Source organism: Macroventuria anomochaeta, assembly GCF_010093625.1.
Source record: "Macroventuria anomochaeta strain CBS 525.71 unplaced genomic scaffold BU25scaffold_5, whole genome shotgun sequence".
Taxonomy (NCBI): Eukaryota; Fungi; Ascomycota; class Dothideomycetes; order Pleosporales; family Didymellaceae; genus Macroventuria; species Macroventuria anomochaeta.
In genome coordinates, this window is record NW_022985366.1 from 851,026 (window position 1) to 869,511 (window position 18,486).

Genomic DNA, 18,486 nt, shown 5'->3' on the forward strand with positions numbered 1-18,486 from the left:
GTGTTGACGATGACGGCTTTAGCGAAGAGCTTCACTGTTGTTACCTATTATCAGTGGCGCAAGCGGCCACGTGGATAGCAACCGATTGCTCATTGTGCGTGTTTGGGGACGAGCGGTGAAAGGCCACTCATAATCTGAAGTGAATACTGGGAAGACGTCAGATCGTCTAACCGAGTACTTTGAAAATGGCCAGAGACTGGATGCAAGTGCTATATAAGTATCTTCAGTGAATGATTTTTGAAATGTTGAAATGTTGGCTCAATCTAGGACCAATTTATGAAAGACGATGAACGATGGTACCGCTGGATAATACTGAGACGATGACAGGAAATGGTGAACCATCGAAAGGTCGCAGTACTCAATCCGTGACTAAACGCATGACATTGAGATCGTTATGAAGGATGGTAGAATGCAGTAACACCTCCAAAGAATTTTACCTGGGTGCGAGCTGGATGTCGACTTGATCGTTCAAATTGCGGCTCATGCCCTTTAGGGGCCTGTTACACGTTGTGTCAGAATCAACCTCGGAAGCATGCTACTAAGAACGCTGTGACACTGAGGATATCATAAACAACACCCAAAACTCAATAATGGATGTCGGTTGTCTTGAGGAAGAGGAGAGAAAGAGGCTTGCCCTGGCTAGGGCCTTGGCCAATCACAAACTAGCCGTTGAACCCCGCTAAGCACCCCACGCGACTGCCAAAAGTTCGCGACGCTGTTTCTCGCTGTGAGACATTCAGCCATGGCGACTTCAACTAGCCTAGAGCAGCTTCTCACTGGTAAGTAACGTATCCATTCGTAGTGATTTCATGCTGAGACAAAGTCGCAGAGCTGCTCTCAATTTGGCACACTTATAGAGTGCCACTTCTCGTCGCCACGGTCGCCCTTGCTCTGATTGTGCGCTTGACGAGCCAATCTCGCAATGCTCGAGAGAAAGTGTCTGTCTCACCGGCGCCGGCTTCGCCTATTGAGGAGAAGAAGACTGTTGAACTCAGGCCTGAATGGCTTCCCGAGAACACCACTATCATCACACCCGCGCTGAATGTGGACAACCATGCGGAAGACGATACGAATGTCGTAGCAGCAGTGCCCAAAGTAAAGAAGGGACCCAAGACTGTCAAGGGCAGGAAGACACCAAAGAAGGTCGCGAAGCCAATCATCGACTACAACCACACCACAGACAAGATTCAGCCTTTGGTCTTCTTCCAGTCGGTTACCGGTACTACCGAGAGACGTGCTACTCAAGTCGCGGAACTCCTGACCTCGTGGACAACTGGCTGCGATCAGTCTGCTTCCTTTCTACAGCCTCAGCTTCTCGATCTCTCGAACATCGACTACGACGACTACTTCATCAACGCACCGAAAGCTGAAGTGAATACGAAGTTCTTCTACCTGATCCTCGCACCAACCTACAACATCGACACACTGCTAGATGCGTTCATCGAGAACCTCAGCGAGACACACAATGACTTCAGAATCGACACGGCATCGTTGAGCGGTCTTCTCGGATACTCAGTGTTCGGTTTTGGAGACAGGGAGGGATGGCCATCAGAAGAGGAGGGTTTCTGCACACAGGCAAAGGAAGTCGACAAATGGATGGCTAGGCTGACTGGCAGGAAGAGAGCATACCCCCTTGGTATGGGAGACGTGAAGAGTGATGCTGAGGACCGTTTGACAGAGTGGCGCCTCGGTGTCCAGGAAGCGCTCGTGGAGATCGCTGAGGGCCGGGGCCTGGGCGAGGGCGTGCTCGGCAGTGGTGACGCTGTTGAGAGTGATGAAGAAGAAGTGGACGACGATGACAGTGGCGAAGACACACCGCGCGTGGACGATGTTGAGGACCTGGGTGGAATGGCCAACGGCACCGCAGCACCCATTCCGGTCGACTTCACGAACTACAAGGGCAGATCCAAGGTCAATGCTCCCAGTGCGCCGAAGCAAATGGTTCCCACCACCTCTCCTACGCACGCGGCACTTACGAAGCAAGGATACTCCATCATCGGCAGCCACAGCGGTGTGAAGATCTGCCGTTGGACCAAATCGGCGCTACGAGGACGCGGCTCGTGCTACAAATACTCGTTCTACGGCATTGCATCGCATCTTTGCATGGAAGCCACACCTTCGTTGTCATGTTCAAACAAATGCGTCTTCTGCTGGCGGCACGGCACGAACCCTGTAGGCACGACCTGGCGATGGGTGACAGATGCGCCTGATGTCATCTTCGACGGTATTACCGCGGCACACTACAAGAAGATAAAGATGATGAAGGGTGTGCCAGGTGTGCGGGCGGAGCGTTTCGCAGAAGCTATGCGCATTCGACACTGCGCCCTCTCGCTTGTTGGAGAGCCCATCTTCTACCCGCACATCAATGACTTGTTGCGCTTGATGCACAAGAACCGCATCTCCACATTCATGGTTTGTAACGCACAGCACCCTGCACAGCTGGCGTCACTCATCCCTGTCACTCAACTGTACGTTTCGATCGACGCATCGAACAAGGAGTCATTGCGCAAGGTTGATCGACCGCTGCACCGCGACTTCTGGGAGCGATTCCAAGCTTGCCTCGACATCCTTCGAACTAGACGATTCGAGCAGCGCACAGTCTTCCGCCTGACTCTCGTCAAAGGCTTCAACATGGAGGAAGAAGTCAAGGGATATGCCGACCTCGTTGAACGGGCACTCCCGTGCTTTGTCGAAGTCAAGGGTGTGACGTACTGCGGTACCAGTGCTGCGGGAACAGCCGGGCTCACGATGCAGAACGTGCCTTTCTACGAGGAAGTAGCCGAGTTTGTACAGCTTCTTGAGCAAGAGCTGAACTCGCGTGGGCTGTACTACGGTATTGGAGCTGAGCACGCACACTCATGCTGCATTCTGCTCGCGGACAGTAATCGGTTCAAGCGCAACGGCAAGTGGGCTACAAGGATTGACTTTGAGAGATTCTTCGACCTGTATGAAGGCAAGGTCGAGGGCACGAGGATGGAGGAGGGCAAGGTAGTGGGATGGAGGCCAGAGGACTACATTGGCCCAGACACACCTGAGTGGGCACTTTGGGGCAACAAAGGCTTCGACCCAAGGGATCAAAGAGTCGATCGTAAAGGCAGGCCTAAGACTGAGGAGGAAGCAAGAGCAAGTCCTATGCAGAAGGCTGCTTTGCGACAAGCAGCTCTGGAGTTTTGATAGCCAGCAATATCAAGTGACATATTCGAAGCACATTTCCCATTCTGCTTGGGACACATTGAAAGCGTGAAGAACGAAGTGCAATAAGAAGTCTACTCGCAGACAAAACCTGGCGGAGAGAGTACTAATCTGGTGCAGGATTTCGAGGTCGAGCCGATACGCAAGCCAGGTCATCCCGTCTTATTTTCCGAGGCCCCTCAGCAGGCGGTCAACCGACTGGTGGTGACCAAATTGGCGGCGATTGCGGGACGCCTTCTATTGCTCCGGCGCGGTCGAGATTGGCGGCGCATGGGTGAACCCGGCCCTTGCAGATCACCAGATTTCCCGTAGCCTGGCGCAAGTTGAGGAGCTGCAGGTGCTGAAGCTGGCCAGGCAAGTATTGCGCGCTTTTCACCGCATGGTGTTGTGCTGCAGAGTAATATTTGCAGTGACGAATGATTTGCAGAGCTTAAGGGGTGATCTACAGGCGCGTCTCAGGGCGGTTAGCAGGGCAGACGCGAGTGGACGCGCGACAGAGTTCACAGACACACTTTTGCCTGCGTCTGAGCGCTCGGTACATGAATGGCCCCCCTAATGATGATGAGCATCCGACTTTAAGCCAAATCAATCGCACTCTGCCCAAGGCCCCCCTTGTCTGACCTCCCTCCGGTTCACGTCGCACAGTCACGCCCGTTGCATGCGCCCGTCTCCTGCAGTCTCCCAGCGAATAGTGCATCCAGCGGAGTGACCACATGGTTTGCATGTGCTATTCACGTCGCGCTCGACACGCCGGCGCCGACACATGCAACTGCGTGAGTGACATTCCAGCGGCCCCACGCCCATAGCCGCCTCCCATAGTTCTGGATTTTGGGCGGCCCAGCGTTCCAGACAATGGACGTCGACAGCCAGCAACCACCGGCTGCAGGTGCTCAGGGAGCTGCATACACGAACAGGGTCCCCGCCGAGCACGCGCTTGATAGTCCGGCGAACCAGGCGAACCAGGCGAACCAGGCCAACCAGGCCAACCAGGCGAACCAGACCTTGCGGTCGCGCCGCAGAACATCGCTGCCCTCGTCTACCAAGAGCTCGACGCTCTCTGTGGACACCAGCACGCGGCCGTCGAAGAAGCGCTCGCCCAACTACATCCGCACACAGGCTGCCTCGCCCGAGGTCATCTCGTCGCTCATCGACCAGCTCTCCGCCATCTCGGCTTCCACCCAGAGCCATTTTGAGAACCTGCCCATTGGCTACGGAACCAGCGCCTCGGTGGCTGTCAGCCCCAGCCCGCACCTGTCCCGGAGCAGCAAGACGTCGGTCGCGGGCCACAATGGCAGCGCTGACGACCGCTCGCCCTACTACAGCGCCATAAGGGACCAGAACGACCTCTACCCGGACGACGCATGCGAGCCGCCCGTCATTCGCACCTCGAAGCCACCCTCGGGACTGTCGCCCATCACCGCACCACCCCAGACACGCAAGGACAAGACGCACTCGCTCAGCAGCTACATTGGCCGCAGCGGCGGAAGCTCGGCCTCGATACACTCTTGCCACTCAAATCGCTCCTCGAACAGCTTTGGTAACATCAGCATTGAGGCGGGCCCAATTGCCTCCAAGCCTGTTACGGCTGGTGGAGGTGGCAGCAACAGGTCGTCTGCCGAGAGCAAGAGAAGCGTCAAGCGGCCGAGGAGTCTGATGTACATGAGCTCGCGGGAGCGCCTAAAGCAGAAAGAGACCGACGGTCGCAAACGCTTGGAGGAGACGGCATCGCCAGACTCCCCGCGAAAGCCCGCATCGCAGCTGTTCCCGTACGAGGATACGATCAAGGAGGAGCCAGTGACGAAAGAGGAGCATGAGCCGCTCGTCATCGCCGAATCCTCGAGATTTGCGCAGCGGTACCCGAGCAGAAGCTCCAGTCCCGCACGTCGTATACGCATGAACTTGGTGGATGGGCCAGACGGCGAAAGTCCAATCGAGCAAGGCCTAATTCCAGACCGAAGCTCGTCCTTGAGACACGGCAGTCCATCGAAGAAGAGCAAAAGGAGAAGTTCTAACAAGCACAAGGACAAAGGAAAGGACGCCGAACGACCAAAGACGATTGCAGTCACGGTACCGGAGGAGCCAGCAACACCCGAGATGGATCCAGAAGAGGCGCGAAAGCAGAAACTGCTGATGGAGTTGGAGCAGGAACAAAATGAAGTTGCGCGAAGAATCAAGCAACTGAGGGAACAAAAGCTTTTAAGAGACAAGATTGCTGGAAAGCTGCCTGCAGATAGTGATGCAGGTGCAGGGGCTGCTGTGGTCAAGCCTCATGTTTCAGGACTCCCGAGCCCTGAAGACTCGCCTACATCAATCGTATCACCCACGTCGGAAGAGCGAGATCAGGATTACACAAAGGCGCACAAACTTCTGGGGGTTTTTGTGCCACCTGTTGGGCGGTCCTCGACGGAGAGCAACTTAAACAAGCCTCTACCGAGCATCGGACCGCGAGAGCCGACACGACCAGCGCCTTTACCGCCGCATCTGCGACATTCGCGACACAGAAGCTTGACTGTGAATGACGGCGATGATCTACTACTGCCGATCAACTACGCTCTGGCACTCAAAAGCTTGGACTCATCAGCGCCAAACTCACCACGAACGCCTCGCGTGGACTCCACGCACACGGCTCTGCCTCCACCTCCAAGCATCAGCGTTGCGTCTTCCCAAGGTACGGGTTCTAGCAGAGACGGACTCCAGCGATCTAGTTCCCTTTCAGTTGGCGGAAGATCTGCATTTGGGCGCAAGGCAAACAGCTTGGTAATGAGTGGGTCGAAAGGCCACAAACACTCAGCCAGCCTGACCGAGGAGAGACCGCCTGTCTTGCGCTCTGGCAGTGAGGAGATCTCCTCAGGGCGGCATTCATCACTCAGCATGACATCAGCCTCGAATAGCTTCTCATTGCAGCAAAAGAGAACACTCAAGAAGAAGCGATGGTCGCACCCTGACTTGCCAGCTAAGGCGGAGAAGGCTCACAATAGCAAAGTGGATGCAGCGGAAGCGGCAGAAGCAAGAGCATCACAATACCCGGTAAACCCCTGGAGTCCAGTCATAGAGGAGCGACCTACCTCTTTGGACTCAGTGGACATGGATGTGGATGCATACTTGCATTCACCAAGACTATCGCAGAAGATACGACACCCACAAACAGGGAGGATCATATCGTTTTCGGAGGTTGGCGATCCTAATGGCTATGCGATCTTTGTGTGCGTTGGCATGGGTCTGACGAGATTTGTGATGGCCTTCTACGACCAGCTTGCTGTGACGCTGAAGCTGCGTTTGATCACACCAGAGCGTCCGGGAATTGGAGGGAGTCAAGTCGATCCCAACGGGACTCCACTGACATGGCCTGGTAGGTCCCGAGTTTTCATCATTCAAAGTCACGAACGCTAACAGCTTGTAGACGATGTGCTCATCATATGTCAAGCCCTGAAGATCACCAAATTCTCGCTGCTGGCTCACTCGGCAGGCGCCATCTACGCTCTTGCAACATCGTTACGGATGCCACAACACATTCGCGGACGAGTGCACCTCCTCGCACCCTGGATCCCACCATCTCAAATGGCGCCGATTGGCATCGGCCGAGACTCACCGCCTACCCAACAACTCCCACGATCACAACGCTTCCTCCGCGCTCTCCCCGTCTCCCTTCTCAGAGTTGCAAACTCCACCTTCCTCAGCGGCACAAGCGCCTCCCTCCAACGCACAGGACCCACGAAAGCCCCCAAAACACGGCGGAAGAGCATAGCACCACAGACCATGAACCGCACCGAAACGCCACCACCGCGACCATTGCTGAAAGACAACCGGCGCGAGTCTATGCTGATGATGGACCGAATCCTCCCCAACGCCAGCACCCTCACCCTAACCGTATCCAACACTCACGATCCCGTAGCCGAAAAAGCACGCCTCGAAGCCCTTTCCCTCGCTGAACGCGAACGCCAACATGCCTTCGATGAGCGTCTCACGTTTGCAATCTGGGACCGCGCAACCGCCAACGCGAATCCGGCCACTGACCTCATCGTCTGTCTCGAGACCAAGCAGACCATCGGGTTCCGCTATGAGGACATCAACCGCCCAGTCGTCATCCACCACGGCAGCAAAGACTCGCGTGTGCCTGTGGATAATGTACGGTGGCTGGGCAAGCTGATGCGGAAGTGCGAAGTCAGAATTTTGGAAGGCGAACAGCATGGTCTCATGGCGAGCGCACAGGTCATGGGGAACGTGTTGACTGAGATGGCGGGCGATTGGGAGGATTGGACGGCTGTGGTGAAGCAGGCGAGTGTGTCTGATTTGAGGAGTATGGTGAGGCGGAAAGCCAGCTACGCCTAAACACCTACAACCTAGTGAAACCTGAAGTCTGGAAGAATTGGGACTGAAGAGACGGATTAGAAGCAACAACGACACTCCCTTGTACGACTGAGCGAGCGAGCGAGCCATGCACGCAGCTCTTGGCTCGAGATACGGCCGACCCAGCGAGATTTTAAGGCCGATTTGATCTCTTTGGTCCATCTCTACCCCCTTATATTGTCTAATTTTGCCTTTCCTTTGTCGCTATACCCCCTGTACATACTAGATCGGAGATGGATAGGTTGGCATGTGGGTAGATCTGGGCCATGATGGAGGGCTTGATCGCAACCTGAATGAATAGTCAATTCACAAGTTGGACGATGGATTTCATGAAAGTGTTAGATGTCATGGTGAATCACGCATACTGGTGGACTTGCGCATATACTGTTGATTGATCTATACGCTAATCCGCAGCAAAGTTACATCGAAGGATTAGGCGTCCTTCTCGGCCTTATCCAATAGCCGCTTCAAGATAGTCGCTGTGCTCCTCATGCCCTTCAGTGCATTCTCATCGGGCCCTTTACCAGCTACGAACGTTGCGTGTGCGAAGTCGATCAGCTTGGCCGCTGCCAGCTTTGGCACAGTCTCGTCTTCGTCCTCCTCATCTTCTGTCTCGGGCCGTGCCGATCTGAGCACCTTCTTTGTGTTCTCATACTCGTCCACATCACCTTCATACACGAGCAAGATACTCGCACTGTACATCCTGCTCTCCTTGGCCTCAAACACTTCCTGAATATCCTTGACTTCGCCAAGGAAGTACGCAAGCACCTCCCTGGCCCTAGCCTTCTCAGCCTCCGACTTCTGAGGGAAGAAGGCGTTGAAACCCTCGTCAATATCCTCAGCACTAAACTTTCGCCCATACATCTTATTGTACGCCCAGTAACCCCCCTCCTTATCCAGCTCGACGTACTCTCTCAGCTCTTCAGGCACTTCGGGCGGAGACGCACCAAGCCAGGTCCGCATACCTGCTATCCTGAAGCCTAAACTTCCACTTGTCGTCTCAGCGCTCACTTTGTCGAGTCGTGCGCGCTTCTCGGGCTTTGCGTTGTCGTCCCATAGCTGTGCGCCAAGTTTCAGGTCTAGGATGTTGGGCTTCTTGAACCCGTGTGTGATGTTCTCGAGAACGATGTGTAGGTCGGTAGCGAGCTTTTTGCCATGGAGTCGCTCGGTGGTGCCGTCAGAAGTCTGGATGGTACCTGTGTCTTCGGAAACATCAGATGCAGAGTCGAGGGATAGTTGGCCCATGAAGATGGGTAGGTGGGGGAGGAGGTCGGGGTGTGAGCTGGCTACAGTCTCGTAGAAGGAGATCTCAGCAGCTGTGCATGGCTTGACCACTATGGCGCCAGATTCGTCGCTGAGGACGCCATCGCTGTGAAGCAGGTCAGTATGAGTGAGGCTGAGTAGCCTGAGAGTGCTTACTGGCCGGCAGCCGCGTTACCGAACACTTGTAGCTTAGAAGAGTCGAAGGGTTTGATTGCCATGTTGATGAATGTGGAACTCAAGCTTGAAGAAGATATGGCAGTGTAGAAGCTGGCTGTGTTCGTGTGGCTGGTGTTGAAGATGCGGAGTTGTTTGGACGAGCAACAGCAGTGAGACAGCGAGTCAGGGTGGGCTGATGACGCCAGAGAAGCGACTCAGTCGCTCCAATCTCCAGACACCCAAGGTCAATCTTCATCCCAACTTCATACACCTCAAAACCCGTCATGCTTTCCAAGTTGACTGACATGTGGGCAGTATCAGACTGCTGATGTCAATTGCAGATGCTTGTCCATCGACCATCGACTGAGAGGCCTGAACAGGCCATTTCAATGACCAAAAGGCCATGATGATAGCAACCAAGAGTTGCAAGGCTTGTTCAACATGGACATTCACTCTCTAGGCCATCAGAGGATAAGACTGTCGATACGTAATACACTCTTTGTCGAAGTGACTGCCGGGTTGACACCGCGGATTCGATTTCTCACCTGCAGCTCCATGAAAGCAGGTACCCGCCATGGCCGTTTGCTCTCTTACCCAACCTGTGATTTTCTCATCAACGTGTTCATTGACGCCTTCCGCTTTCTCACTCCTTCTCTCCCTTCTCTACTCTCATATAACAAACATAGAACAGCTGTCATGTCAACAGAAGAACACACAAGCTTCAACTTTACGCCAGAGGTGCTGGCACAGGCACAGGCAGAGGCTGCATCTGCGCAGGATGATCATCCGGAAGGCGCGACTATCCGCCGACAGGTAAGCCCAACACCAAGAGCTTAAGCCTTGAGGTAACATACTGACACCAACAAGGTCGAATTCTACTTTTCTGACGAGAACCTGCCCACAGACCTCTATCTTCTTCAGCAATGTGGTGGACGCGAGAACATTCCAGTGTCTATCAGTCGCATCTGCAGCTTCAAGAAGATGAGATCCTATAAGCCCAAGTCACTCGTTGTGGCTGCTCTCCGTAAGAGCGCGTTCCTGGAGGTGTCCGCCGATGGCAAGACAATCAAGCGCAAGATCCCTTTGCAGGGCAAGACGCTCCTCGACGAGGACTTCTGCAAAGAAGACAACGAGATTGCTTATGACCCTCGTACTCGCAAGCCCGCCGTATACCCAGTCCCACTGCAGCCACAGCAGAAGAAGGTCTACCCAGAAGGCACATCCAAGAACATGCAGAAACCCACAGGCTTCGAAGACAGCTATGTCGAGCCAGCCATGAAGCCAGAGGAAGCCGCAGAAGAGAACAGGATGTATGACGAGGACAGGCCGTTCGTCGAACGCATCGAGATCGCCATCCAGCGCTTCAAGCAGAAGCGACGTATGCACGAGATGTATTCTAAGGTGTTCAACAAGCTCATGCGCTACGGTGGTATCGAGTCTGGGCCTCGAATGTACCAGGGGCTCTCGAAGACAGAGATGAAGGATATGGATGCTGAAGAGATTGCGCGAGTTCTGGCTGTTCACAACGTGCCTTGGGATCGTGCGGATGAGAAGCAGTGGACTGTCGACTTCCTTGGTGTCGGCGAGGCCTTCTTGTAAGTTTGACCACCTGAGAGATTTCTTTTGGCACCTGTACTGACAATCACAGGTCTTCCTGGTACCCTGCGCATTACGGTTATGCTCCAGGCGGCGTCAAGAATGCTTGCCAGGTCCTTCGGTCTTTCTACAACTACCTTCGATACCACCGAGTCTGCCCAGAATATGACGAGCAGCTTCAGGCAGCTCTCAAGATGTGTGAAACAGCTGAACGCGAGCTAATTAAGGTCGACGCTGCCGGTCTTGCACTTCCTGGCGACTTCAACACGTCTGCGAGTACCTTATTCGGTGGATCGCATGCTGGACTTTTCACTGGCGACAAGACTTGGGCTCAGGACGCGCAGAAAGAGGGTATTGATGTTAACGAGATCGGTGTTCGTGAACAAGAAGCGCGCATCAAGTTCAGCACAGGTATTGCCGCCTTGGGCACAGACGAGCAGCAGGATCTTCTCGGCGCTACAGACCTGAAAATAGTCAAGAGCGAGTCGACTGGTCTTGAGGTCACCGCTATTAACTTGCCCGACGACATCACACGAGAGATATATTCTACGCAGAGCGAGGTCGTGCGGAACAAGCTCGGTCACCTCAAACCACTGGGCAAGCTTATGTGTAGGGTCTGGTATGCCGATGACTGCGACGAGTGGGACCTACCCAAAGATAAATACCCCAATGGAAAGCCTCACAAGGTAGACCAAGGAAGGGAATTCGAGTTCTGGGTCGAAGAGAGTGTCTTGAACGAATGCTTCATTGGCATGAAGATTGATGCTAGTGTCATCACACTTGAAGGCGGCATCATCATCTTGGACGAGGTCAAGCAGACGCACTGCAGCTTCTACACTTGGCTCCCGAACGAGCTCTGGATGGAAAACAAACCAAAGGAAGTGCGCTGGCGGGCAAAGGGTTTGCCGGACTATGAGAAGGTCGAGATTAACGGGGTCAACAAGGACAGTCAGGAGAAGGCCCAAGAAGATGACGAGTTTGATGACGAGTAAGTTCGCGGCAAGCTCGCGTGAGCTACCAAAGTCTACGCATTTGTATGGGGAACAATCCGGGGGTCGTGAAACAGGGGTTTGGAGTGTGCTCCGATATTGCCCGCATGGAGTACCTGAGGTTACAGCCTCCACAGGAATGGTGCTTTTCAATGAGGATTACAAGATGAAATGCAAAGGTTCAACAACAGTCCCTTCGATCTCACGATGCACAAGGAGTTGAAGACAGCCCGGGTCGCACTTGACAAGAGCGGTTTAGCTCCCCCGCGCAGTTCATCGATGATCGACAGATCACTTCATCTGGGAGAACATATGCTCTGACCATCTTTCCAAGCCACATCAAACATCTAAACACTTGACCGTACGGATCGTACGGCAAGTTTGGCCGATCTCTTTTCGTCTTTGCCTGCGTATTGCGCGTATGTCCTGTGTGCCCACTGGGATGCAGCCTCCCGCTCACCGTTACGAGACTGCCCGTTGTGGACGGCAAATTCGAAGCCGCGCACCCTCTCGTAATATCAAGCAGATGCCAATGTTGATGAGCGAACACAATATCACGAGCCGTGGGATGGAGTCGGCCAAAGTGCTGAGCAACTGCGTCCAAGGTGTTCGGCCGCTCTTGGCTCAATGGTTGCGTTGAAGCTCCCATCGAATCGCACAGCTGAAGGAGAAACGGGCTGACGATCCTCCGCTACTTCCACCGTTTCTCTTTGCTCATGTCCACCGGTGTCTGCGCGGCGTTTTGCTACCAAGGCCGGCACGGAGCGCGCCAACTGCAAGGCAGATCGTTATTTGACTCCGACAAGCCTGGGCGCCCAGAACGCCGCGCCGCACGTGCTAACAACTTGGACACAGAGCTGCCTGCATCCAGCTTGGAGATGGGATTTTGTATGTACTGTGGTCTCAATCACAAGCACAGTCCTGCTGATTGGGTAGGTGTTTGAGTACAGCAAAGTCACAGGCGCAGGTCTGTCAAGTTTTCTGTTGATTGCATAACAGGCGCAGCGGAATCTGCAACTCAGACTTGCCTGGAGCAACCTTGAACGCGCATCCGTTACCCGTAGTCTCGGCGTCCGCTCTGGCGCCAAGTCTTGCCCTCCACGCTCACAGAAAACATGATGCCGCCGGGTCCCTTCGCCTTTTCTTAGCCATGCTGTTGCGGGTCCCTTGGTCTTCCTCTCCGCTCTCTTACAAGACTATGCTGCCGCCGCCGCACAATCTGTGGAGTCTAACGTCCTGGCCATGAGCGCGACAGCGTCGACAATTGTGGCAAAGGATATACTGCACGCAAAGACATAGCGGAACGATGTCTGGGATGGACCGAAGTGTGATTGCGCTTCTAGATTCCCGCGCTGTGGACTTGCCAAAACGAGCGGCTGCCGGGTATAGTGAGTCTACCTCAACCTCATCTCTACCACAATCCCATGATGGGGCGTCGAGCTTTGCAATGCAGCTAACACCATCCAGCCCATGGCGTCCTCAACCCATACATCTACGACCCCTCGGTCCCTCTTGCCAGCGTCGGCGCCACAGTCATCATACTAATCTCCATCCTCTCCATCTACCAATATGTTCGACACCGAGCATGGTTCTTCTGGGCGGCCATCATCGCCATTCTGATGCTGGTGCTCGGCCACGTCTGTCGGCTTGTTTCTTCTCTTGATGAGTTTGAGGATCTTCCCTTCCTCTTCTCTTGGCTCTTGATCCTGCTTGCACCTTCCTTCCTGGCTGCCGCCTGCTATACCGCCTTCTCACGTGTTGTGTGGTTCTCTTGCCCGACGTACGCACTCAACTTCAAGACGCTGTGGTGCTTTCCGAGATGGATTACACCAACGTTCGTCATCTTCGATCTATTTTCTTTCCTCATCCAACTCGTAGGCGCCAGCCAGATCAGCCGGCAGTACGACAAGGACTCGTCACCATCACGCTCGATCGAGGAATCAGAACGCGAAGCACTACCCGGACGCGTGATCCTGATCCTCGGCCTGGTGTTGCAAATGCTGTGCTTCCTCTCCTTCAGCATCATCAGCGTGCGTTACTTCGTAATCTCCCGATACTGGCGCGCCTTTGACCTCGGCGACATGAAGCTCTGGCGCAAACTCAGCTACACCATCAACTTGTCCTCCGTTCTAATTGCCATCCGCGCCATATACCGCACCATGGAGATTCCACATGACAAGGAGTACGGACTCATCTACCTGCAAAGTCATGAGTGGTGTTTCTGGACGTTCGATGCGCTGCCAATCTTGGCGGTGTTGATTGTGTTTGCGGTTTGGCATCCGGGTCGCTATCTGCCGAGAAGCTATACTGGGTTGAAGCTGGACAAGGTCAGAGCGATGAAAGAGAAGGATGAGATCTCGAGTATGGCGGGTGGACAGCAAGAGGCGGAGCTGAGGGATCTCAAACCTGAGGACTTTCAGACTCGAAGGCCTGAAGAGCGAGTGTGAATTACTATCATCCACAGATAGCACAGTTCCTACGAAGAAGGGCATGGTTTAACGAAGGTAAAAATGGCGTTTCACGGTTTCTGGGAGGATATGTTCGATACCATGCATCCAGCGGACTGGCGTTATGGGTTTGCTTTTGGAGATACCTTTACTTCACGTGAAAGTCGTATAGTTATGGAAAATGAATGGGAACGAATCGATTTACAAGTTGCCTTTACCTGAACTCAGTTAGGGCCAACGATACAAGACTCTATTGAACGTTTGTTCTTTACCTTCATTTCTTGTTTTACAACACTACGATCCGCTCCAAGCATCTTACCCACCGCCCACTTTCCGCTCCCGTCTCCTACCACGAACGCAAGCTGACGCTCACGCGCCGTCATGGCAACCTCCGTGGCTTACACATTGTGCGACCTTGCCGACTACGCACGTAAGAGCTTTCCGGATGCCTATGCAATCATTGCAGATCCGGACTTGTATAACTTCGTGTAGCGCACACTCGTGCCCAACCACAACCCTACCCAAACTCTTCTACTCGCAAAAGTGATTGACCAAACTGAGCACTATCGGAAGCCAAAAAGGCTGAGGGGATTGACTTCCGCAACTTGCGTGCACCCTTCTGCTATGTTACAGGCGATTCTTAGCTACCTTTCAGCACGAAAGATAAGTTAAAGCAAGAACTAGCACGGCTTACTTTGCTTGTTGAGTTTGTCTGCGTGTTGACTGGCAATGTTCCTGGTTGGACCGACGGCTTGAACCTGCTTGATCAGTTCAAGGCTCTGTGCGAGCATATTCAACAGAGCAGGGAAGCTGAGGATGTTTCGAGGAAGGCGCCTGTGACCAACTCGAATGGAGCAAACGTCCATGCTGTTGGTGAGGAGCATCAGAAAGTGGATGCAAAAGCGTAAGAACAGAATTTGCAGCAAGTTGAAGCCGTGGAGTCGACCGCAGGTAAACCTATCCAGTCAAGTCCAGTTAGCTCCAACCCCTCAAGCTTAAAGCGATGTTCATGCCAGATGAACGATCAGCCGCCTAATATGGACAACGAGCGTAACTATCCAAATACCACTTCGTACGCCCATAGCGCTGACACAGACCTTGAGATTCCAGCAAAAGTACCAAACTCGTACGTTCAGCCTATTACACCGACTGTTGCCCGCCACTGACCTCCTGTAGTTCGAAGATGCATCTAAGCAGCCCCGCAAGTTGACTGAACAGCTTGATAAATGCAAGTCGACCGCCGAAGCAAAATTCGCTCAAGAGACAGCAAACAGGTTGACGACCTCCAGGTCCAGCTCGCCGCACAGACAGCCCAACTTGCAGACCAGGCCTCGAAGACGAAGGGAGCTGAGAACAAACTGGCAGACAAGAGTCAGAAGCTACAAGCTGCAGAGAAGCTAACGGATAGATTAGATCAGAAGACCAAGGGTTTGGAGAAAGAGGGACATGAGTGGAAGAAGAAGTATGAGGAGCTGGAGAGGGAAGGTGGCGAGTAGGAAGAGAGGTATGCGCAGCTCAAGAGCGACATGAGGAGATTGTTAGGAAGGGATTGAATGACAAGAGACTCGCAAATGATTGAATTGAAAGCTTTAACTAATCAAGCTCGCATGCATGGATGGTCGATCTGTGATACTCCTCCTTGGAGTCCTTCTGCCCAATAGATTCACATGTGATAGATGGTAGACTTGAACGCGAGTAGGCGACGAGCAGGTTGGATTCGGCATTTAACCATTCAAACAAGCCATAGAGAAAGAGTCGAATAGCATGTAGAAGATGAGATGCATAGAACAAGGCAATTTTGGTTTTGGTGTTCCTGCTGGTTCAGTGTTCGTCTCATCTCAACCACCTGGTGATGCAACCACCACCAACCACCACGGATCGCGACCGATCGCCGCGGACAGGGGCAGACTGCTACACCCTGCAGACTTCTCCAAATTGCAAAATAGGGTAGGGTCTGTAAATATAGACTAGGCCGAAAAGGGTAAGACATATTTTTTCCGCAAGGTTGCGCGCACTGCCTACAAATACCCGTGTATTCACCACCGACATCCTTCTCCACCCCACTTCCACCGACTCACGTCCTTTCTCAAGGTCGCAAGTCACCGTCGCCGTTATGTAATTTTCCAAGCTTCTCGGGTATGTACATAAATTTTTCCACCCACTTTCTCACTAATACCGCCGCAGTCCTACGCAAAAGCGCTTCGCCTGCAAGCTTGACTTGCAACCTCTCGCAAAATATCGGCCCACGGCAGCAACTTGCTTGGCCGTCTGAGCCGCCGCGGAAGCATTAACATCCTAAATGTGTTCGAGCTTGTCAGCGACATTGATCTGTACTATTTTGAGCTGTGAAGCATTCAGGATGGAGCGACGACTGTTCAGCTTGAAGTACTCCACGTCAGATCTTTCGAGCCACACAGGAGCAAGGCTATAAGCAAGCCGCTTTTTACCCACACCAATGGTCCAGCTGTTCAATATTACTACGGTCATGGCGGCATGCCCACTCCGCTTGTCGGCGAGCTCTACCCTAATGCTAGAGACATCAAGCTCAAGGATGGTAACAATCCATTCGAATTGCTCACTCCCCAAAAGTGGTCAACCCGCAAGGATGGTAACGTTGAAACTTGCACTATGATCAGGGATGGTCTCACTTTCCTTGTCAAGTTCGCATTTCTTGCGACTAGACGTGTTGCCCGCCTTACTAACGTTGGTGATGTAGACCTGCCGGCTCAGTTAGAGATGCTCTGCCAGTACATGCATCGCAACAAGACCGATGCGAAGGGTAAGGGAAAGATGGACTCCACCAACGGTCAAGACGCTGCAAGGCCTGCGGGACAGCACCATGCTGTCATGGAGCCGCAGCCTTCGGGCTTTACTTCCTTGACCGCCGTCAGCACCAGGGGCACTAGCTCCAAGTGAGCTGGTCTGACCATGGACGTGAACGAGTACAATCTTCAAGGTAAGTGGATCAGTGATTTGGCAGGATATGCTCACTAACTACTATTCACGCCTCTCGCCTCTAAGGACAACACCACGCAAGACTCTGCACAGACATCGTCGCAGCTGTTCGAGGCTGTCGTCAAACAGCGGAAGGTCAAGGTGGAAGCAGGCTGGGTCCAGAATGACAAGATCCTTGAGGAAGAGTTTAAGGATCTCAAGGCACGCCCTGCTGATAAAGAGACGAAGAGGCAGAAGGCAAAGACCGAGCTCAACGAATGAAACAACAAGGACAAGAAGCAGACGAAAGACTTCCAGCAGTTCTTTGGTGCTTAGCTGCAGAAAAGAACTAGGTCTCAGGACCATGTCTGCGAGGCGATCAGGTCAGTTCAAGATCTTGTCAAGATTTTTCCCTGATGGTGGCGTGTCCGCAGGTACTTTGTAATAGTATTCCTTCAGCCTTAGTGCCACCATCCTGTAAGATTACTCTACGATTACCAGACCGCCACCATGGCTGCAAGGCGCAGCATACCTCAACTACTGCATAGCATTAGCTTCATCGATGTGCAAACGATCAACGTTGTTCCCACTGTCGCGCCTAAACTGGTGATGTCGTTTGAGGTTCAAATTCAGATACAAGCCCATCGTTATGCGGCACTGATTTTGCCAGACTATCCATTACCGTGTACAGAGTCATTTCAAGTGTTATCTCCAAGTCCAGTGTTGGTGTTTTGAAGCCTAGATTCGATTTCCGAAAGATAAGCGAAATGACGTCGCCGGAATTGAAGCCGAGGTCCCCACAACTTCACGGTAGCGGTTCCGCTCACGACGATAGCAACTTAGTGTGAGCTTGACTGGACATCACACGAGCAGTCTACAATGCTCCCTTCATTACAGCCGTCGCGGCCCAAGGTACGCCTCACCAAGATATGGTTATGCGCATGCGCTGATACAGTCGCAGCTACCACAGCACACTACACAACCAACTCACCAACAACGGCGCAGCACACACGAGCTGCCACGACCTCAAGAGTCCTCACAACAACAACCCTCATATTCCCCACCAAACTCTCAGAGACCATGGTCACAGATAGAAGCCATGCCTCCTGCTCGCACAGCGCCGTCCTTCCCTACACACAGTTTCTATGATGCTGCGACAAGGCATCCAGTGTTCTTCACGAACAATCTGAGGAAACCACCGTTTCCCATACCGCAGATGCCGAGCCAAGGATGGAATCCTGTCGCCAACGGGTACATACAGGAGAGGGAGAAAGCAACAGGCGGGTCAGGCACAAAACTATGATTCACATTAAAATCGTCCATTGGACAGCATCCACATCTTGCATATGCATCCACTCCTCATTCGGAGCTCGTTTGGTCTTCCGTACATTATCAGCCATTTCAGGAGCTAGAGCCTAGAGACGAAGCCTTAGCCTCTTGTATGGTTTTGGGGCGCCTGGCTGTTCAGCTGGCGCCAAGGTTAGCCTTAAACAATGCCAGCTTTACTGGCGGCAATAGCTTGCCAGAGTGTAGGTTCGAGGCCTTGAACCGCAGAATTGGGC

General features: G+C 53.3%; 7 protein-coding genes across 7 annotated transcripts; 6 read left to right on the forward strand and 1 right to left on the reverse strand.

The window, feature by feature from the left end:
- Positions 1-267: 267 nt before the first annotated feature.
- On the forward strand, positions 268-3,175 carry BU25DRAFT_488669 (uncharacterized protein; the record flags this gene model as incomplete). Its single annotated transcript, XM_033711364.1, has 2 exons — positions 268-779; positions 830-3,175. Exons 1-2 carry the CDS (start codon positions 743-745, stop codon positions 3,172-3,174), a joined length of 2,382 nt encoding a protein of 793 aa, XP_033565460.1. The 5' UTR covers positions 268-742.
- Positions 3,176-3,745: 570 nt separating this feature from the next.
- Positions 3,746-7,852, forward strand: BU25DRAFT_386309 (alpha/beta-hydrolase). The gene is made up of 2 exons (XM_033704395.1): positions 3,746-6,541; positions 6,593-7,852. The coding sequence occupies exons 1-2, from the start codon at positions 4,045-4,047 to the stop codon at positions 7,519-7,521; spliced, it is 3,426 nt and encodes a 1,141-aa protein (XP_033565461.1). The 5' UTR covers positions 3,746-4,044; the 3' UTR covers positions 7,522-7,852.
- Positions 7,853-7,914: 62 nt separating this feature from the next.
- BU25DRAFT_407794 (inositol hexaphosphate kinase 3) lies at positions 7,915-9,099 on the reverse strand. The gene is made up of 2 exons (XM_033705641.1): positions 8,959-9,099; positions 7,915-8,908 (listed from the first exon to the last, which is right to left on the reverse strand). The coding sequence occupies exons 1-2, from the start codon at positions 9,018-9,020 to the stop codon at positions 7,972-7,974; spliced, it is 999 nt and encodes a 332-aa protein (XP_033565462.1). The 5' UTR covers positions 9,021-9,099; the 3' UTR covers positions 7,915-7,971.
- A 555-nt stretch (positions 9,100-9,654) lies between these two features.
- Positions 9,655-11,546, forward strand: BU25DRAFT_418872 (uncharacterized protein; the record flags this gene model as incomplete). Its single annotated transcript, XM_033707900.1, has 3 exons — positions 9,655-9,771; positions 9,826-10,553; positions 10,607-11,546. 3 exons carry the CDS (start codon positions 9,655-9,657, stop codon positions 11,544-11,546), a joined length of 1,785 nt encoding a protein of 594 aa, XP_033565463.1.
- A 902-nt stretch (positions 11,547-12,448) lies between these two features.
- Positions 12,449-14,232, forward strand: BU25DRAFT_407797 (RTA1 like protein). The gene is made up of 2 exons (XM_033705642.1): positions 12,449-12,931; positions 13,011-14,232. Exons 1-2 carry the CDS (start codon positions 12,850-12,852, stop codon positions 13,988-13,990), a joined length of 1,062 nt encoding a protein of 353 aa, XP_033565464.1. The 5' UTR covers positions 12,449-12,849; the 3' UTR covers positions 13,991-14,232.
- Positions 14,233-16,456: 2,224 nt separating this feature from the next.
- Positions 16,457-17,645, forward strand: BU25DRAFT_488674 (uncharacterized protein). Its single transcript, XM_033711365.1, has 3 exons — positions 16,457-16,902; positions 16,934-16,946; positions 17,012-17,645. Exons 1-3 carry the CDS (start codon positions 16,484-16,486, stop codon positions 17,204-17,206), a joined length of 627 nt encoding a protein of 208 aa, XP_033565465.1. The 5' UTR covers positions 16,457-16,483; the 3' UTR covers positions 17,207-17,645.
- A 158-nt stretch (positions 17,646-17,803) lies between these two features.
- BU25DRAFT_428973 (uncharacterized protein) lies at positions 17,804-18,227 on the forward strand (the record flags this gene model as incomplete). Its single annotated transcript, XM_033708532.1, has 2 exons — positions 17,804-17,836; positions 17,886-18,227. The coding sequence occupies 2 exons, from the start codon at positions 17,804-17,806 to the stop codon at positions 18,225-18,227; spliced, it is 375 nt and encodes a 124-aa protein (XP_033565466.1).
- Between the last annotated feature and the right edge of the window lie 259 nt (positions 18,228-18,486).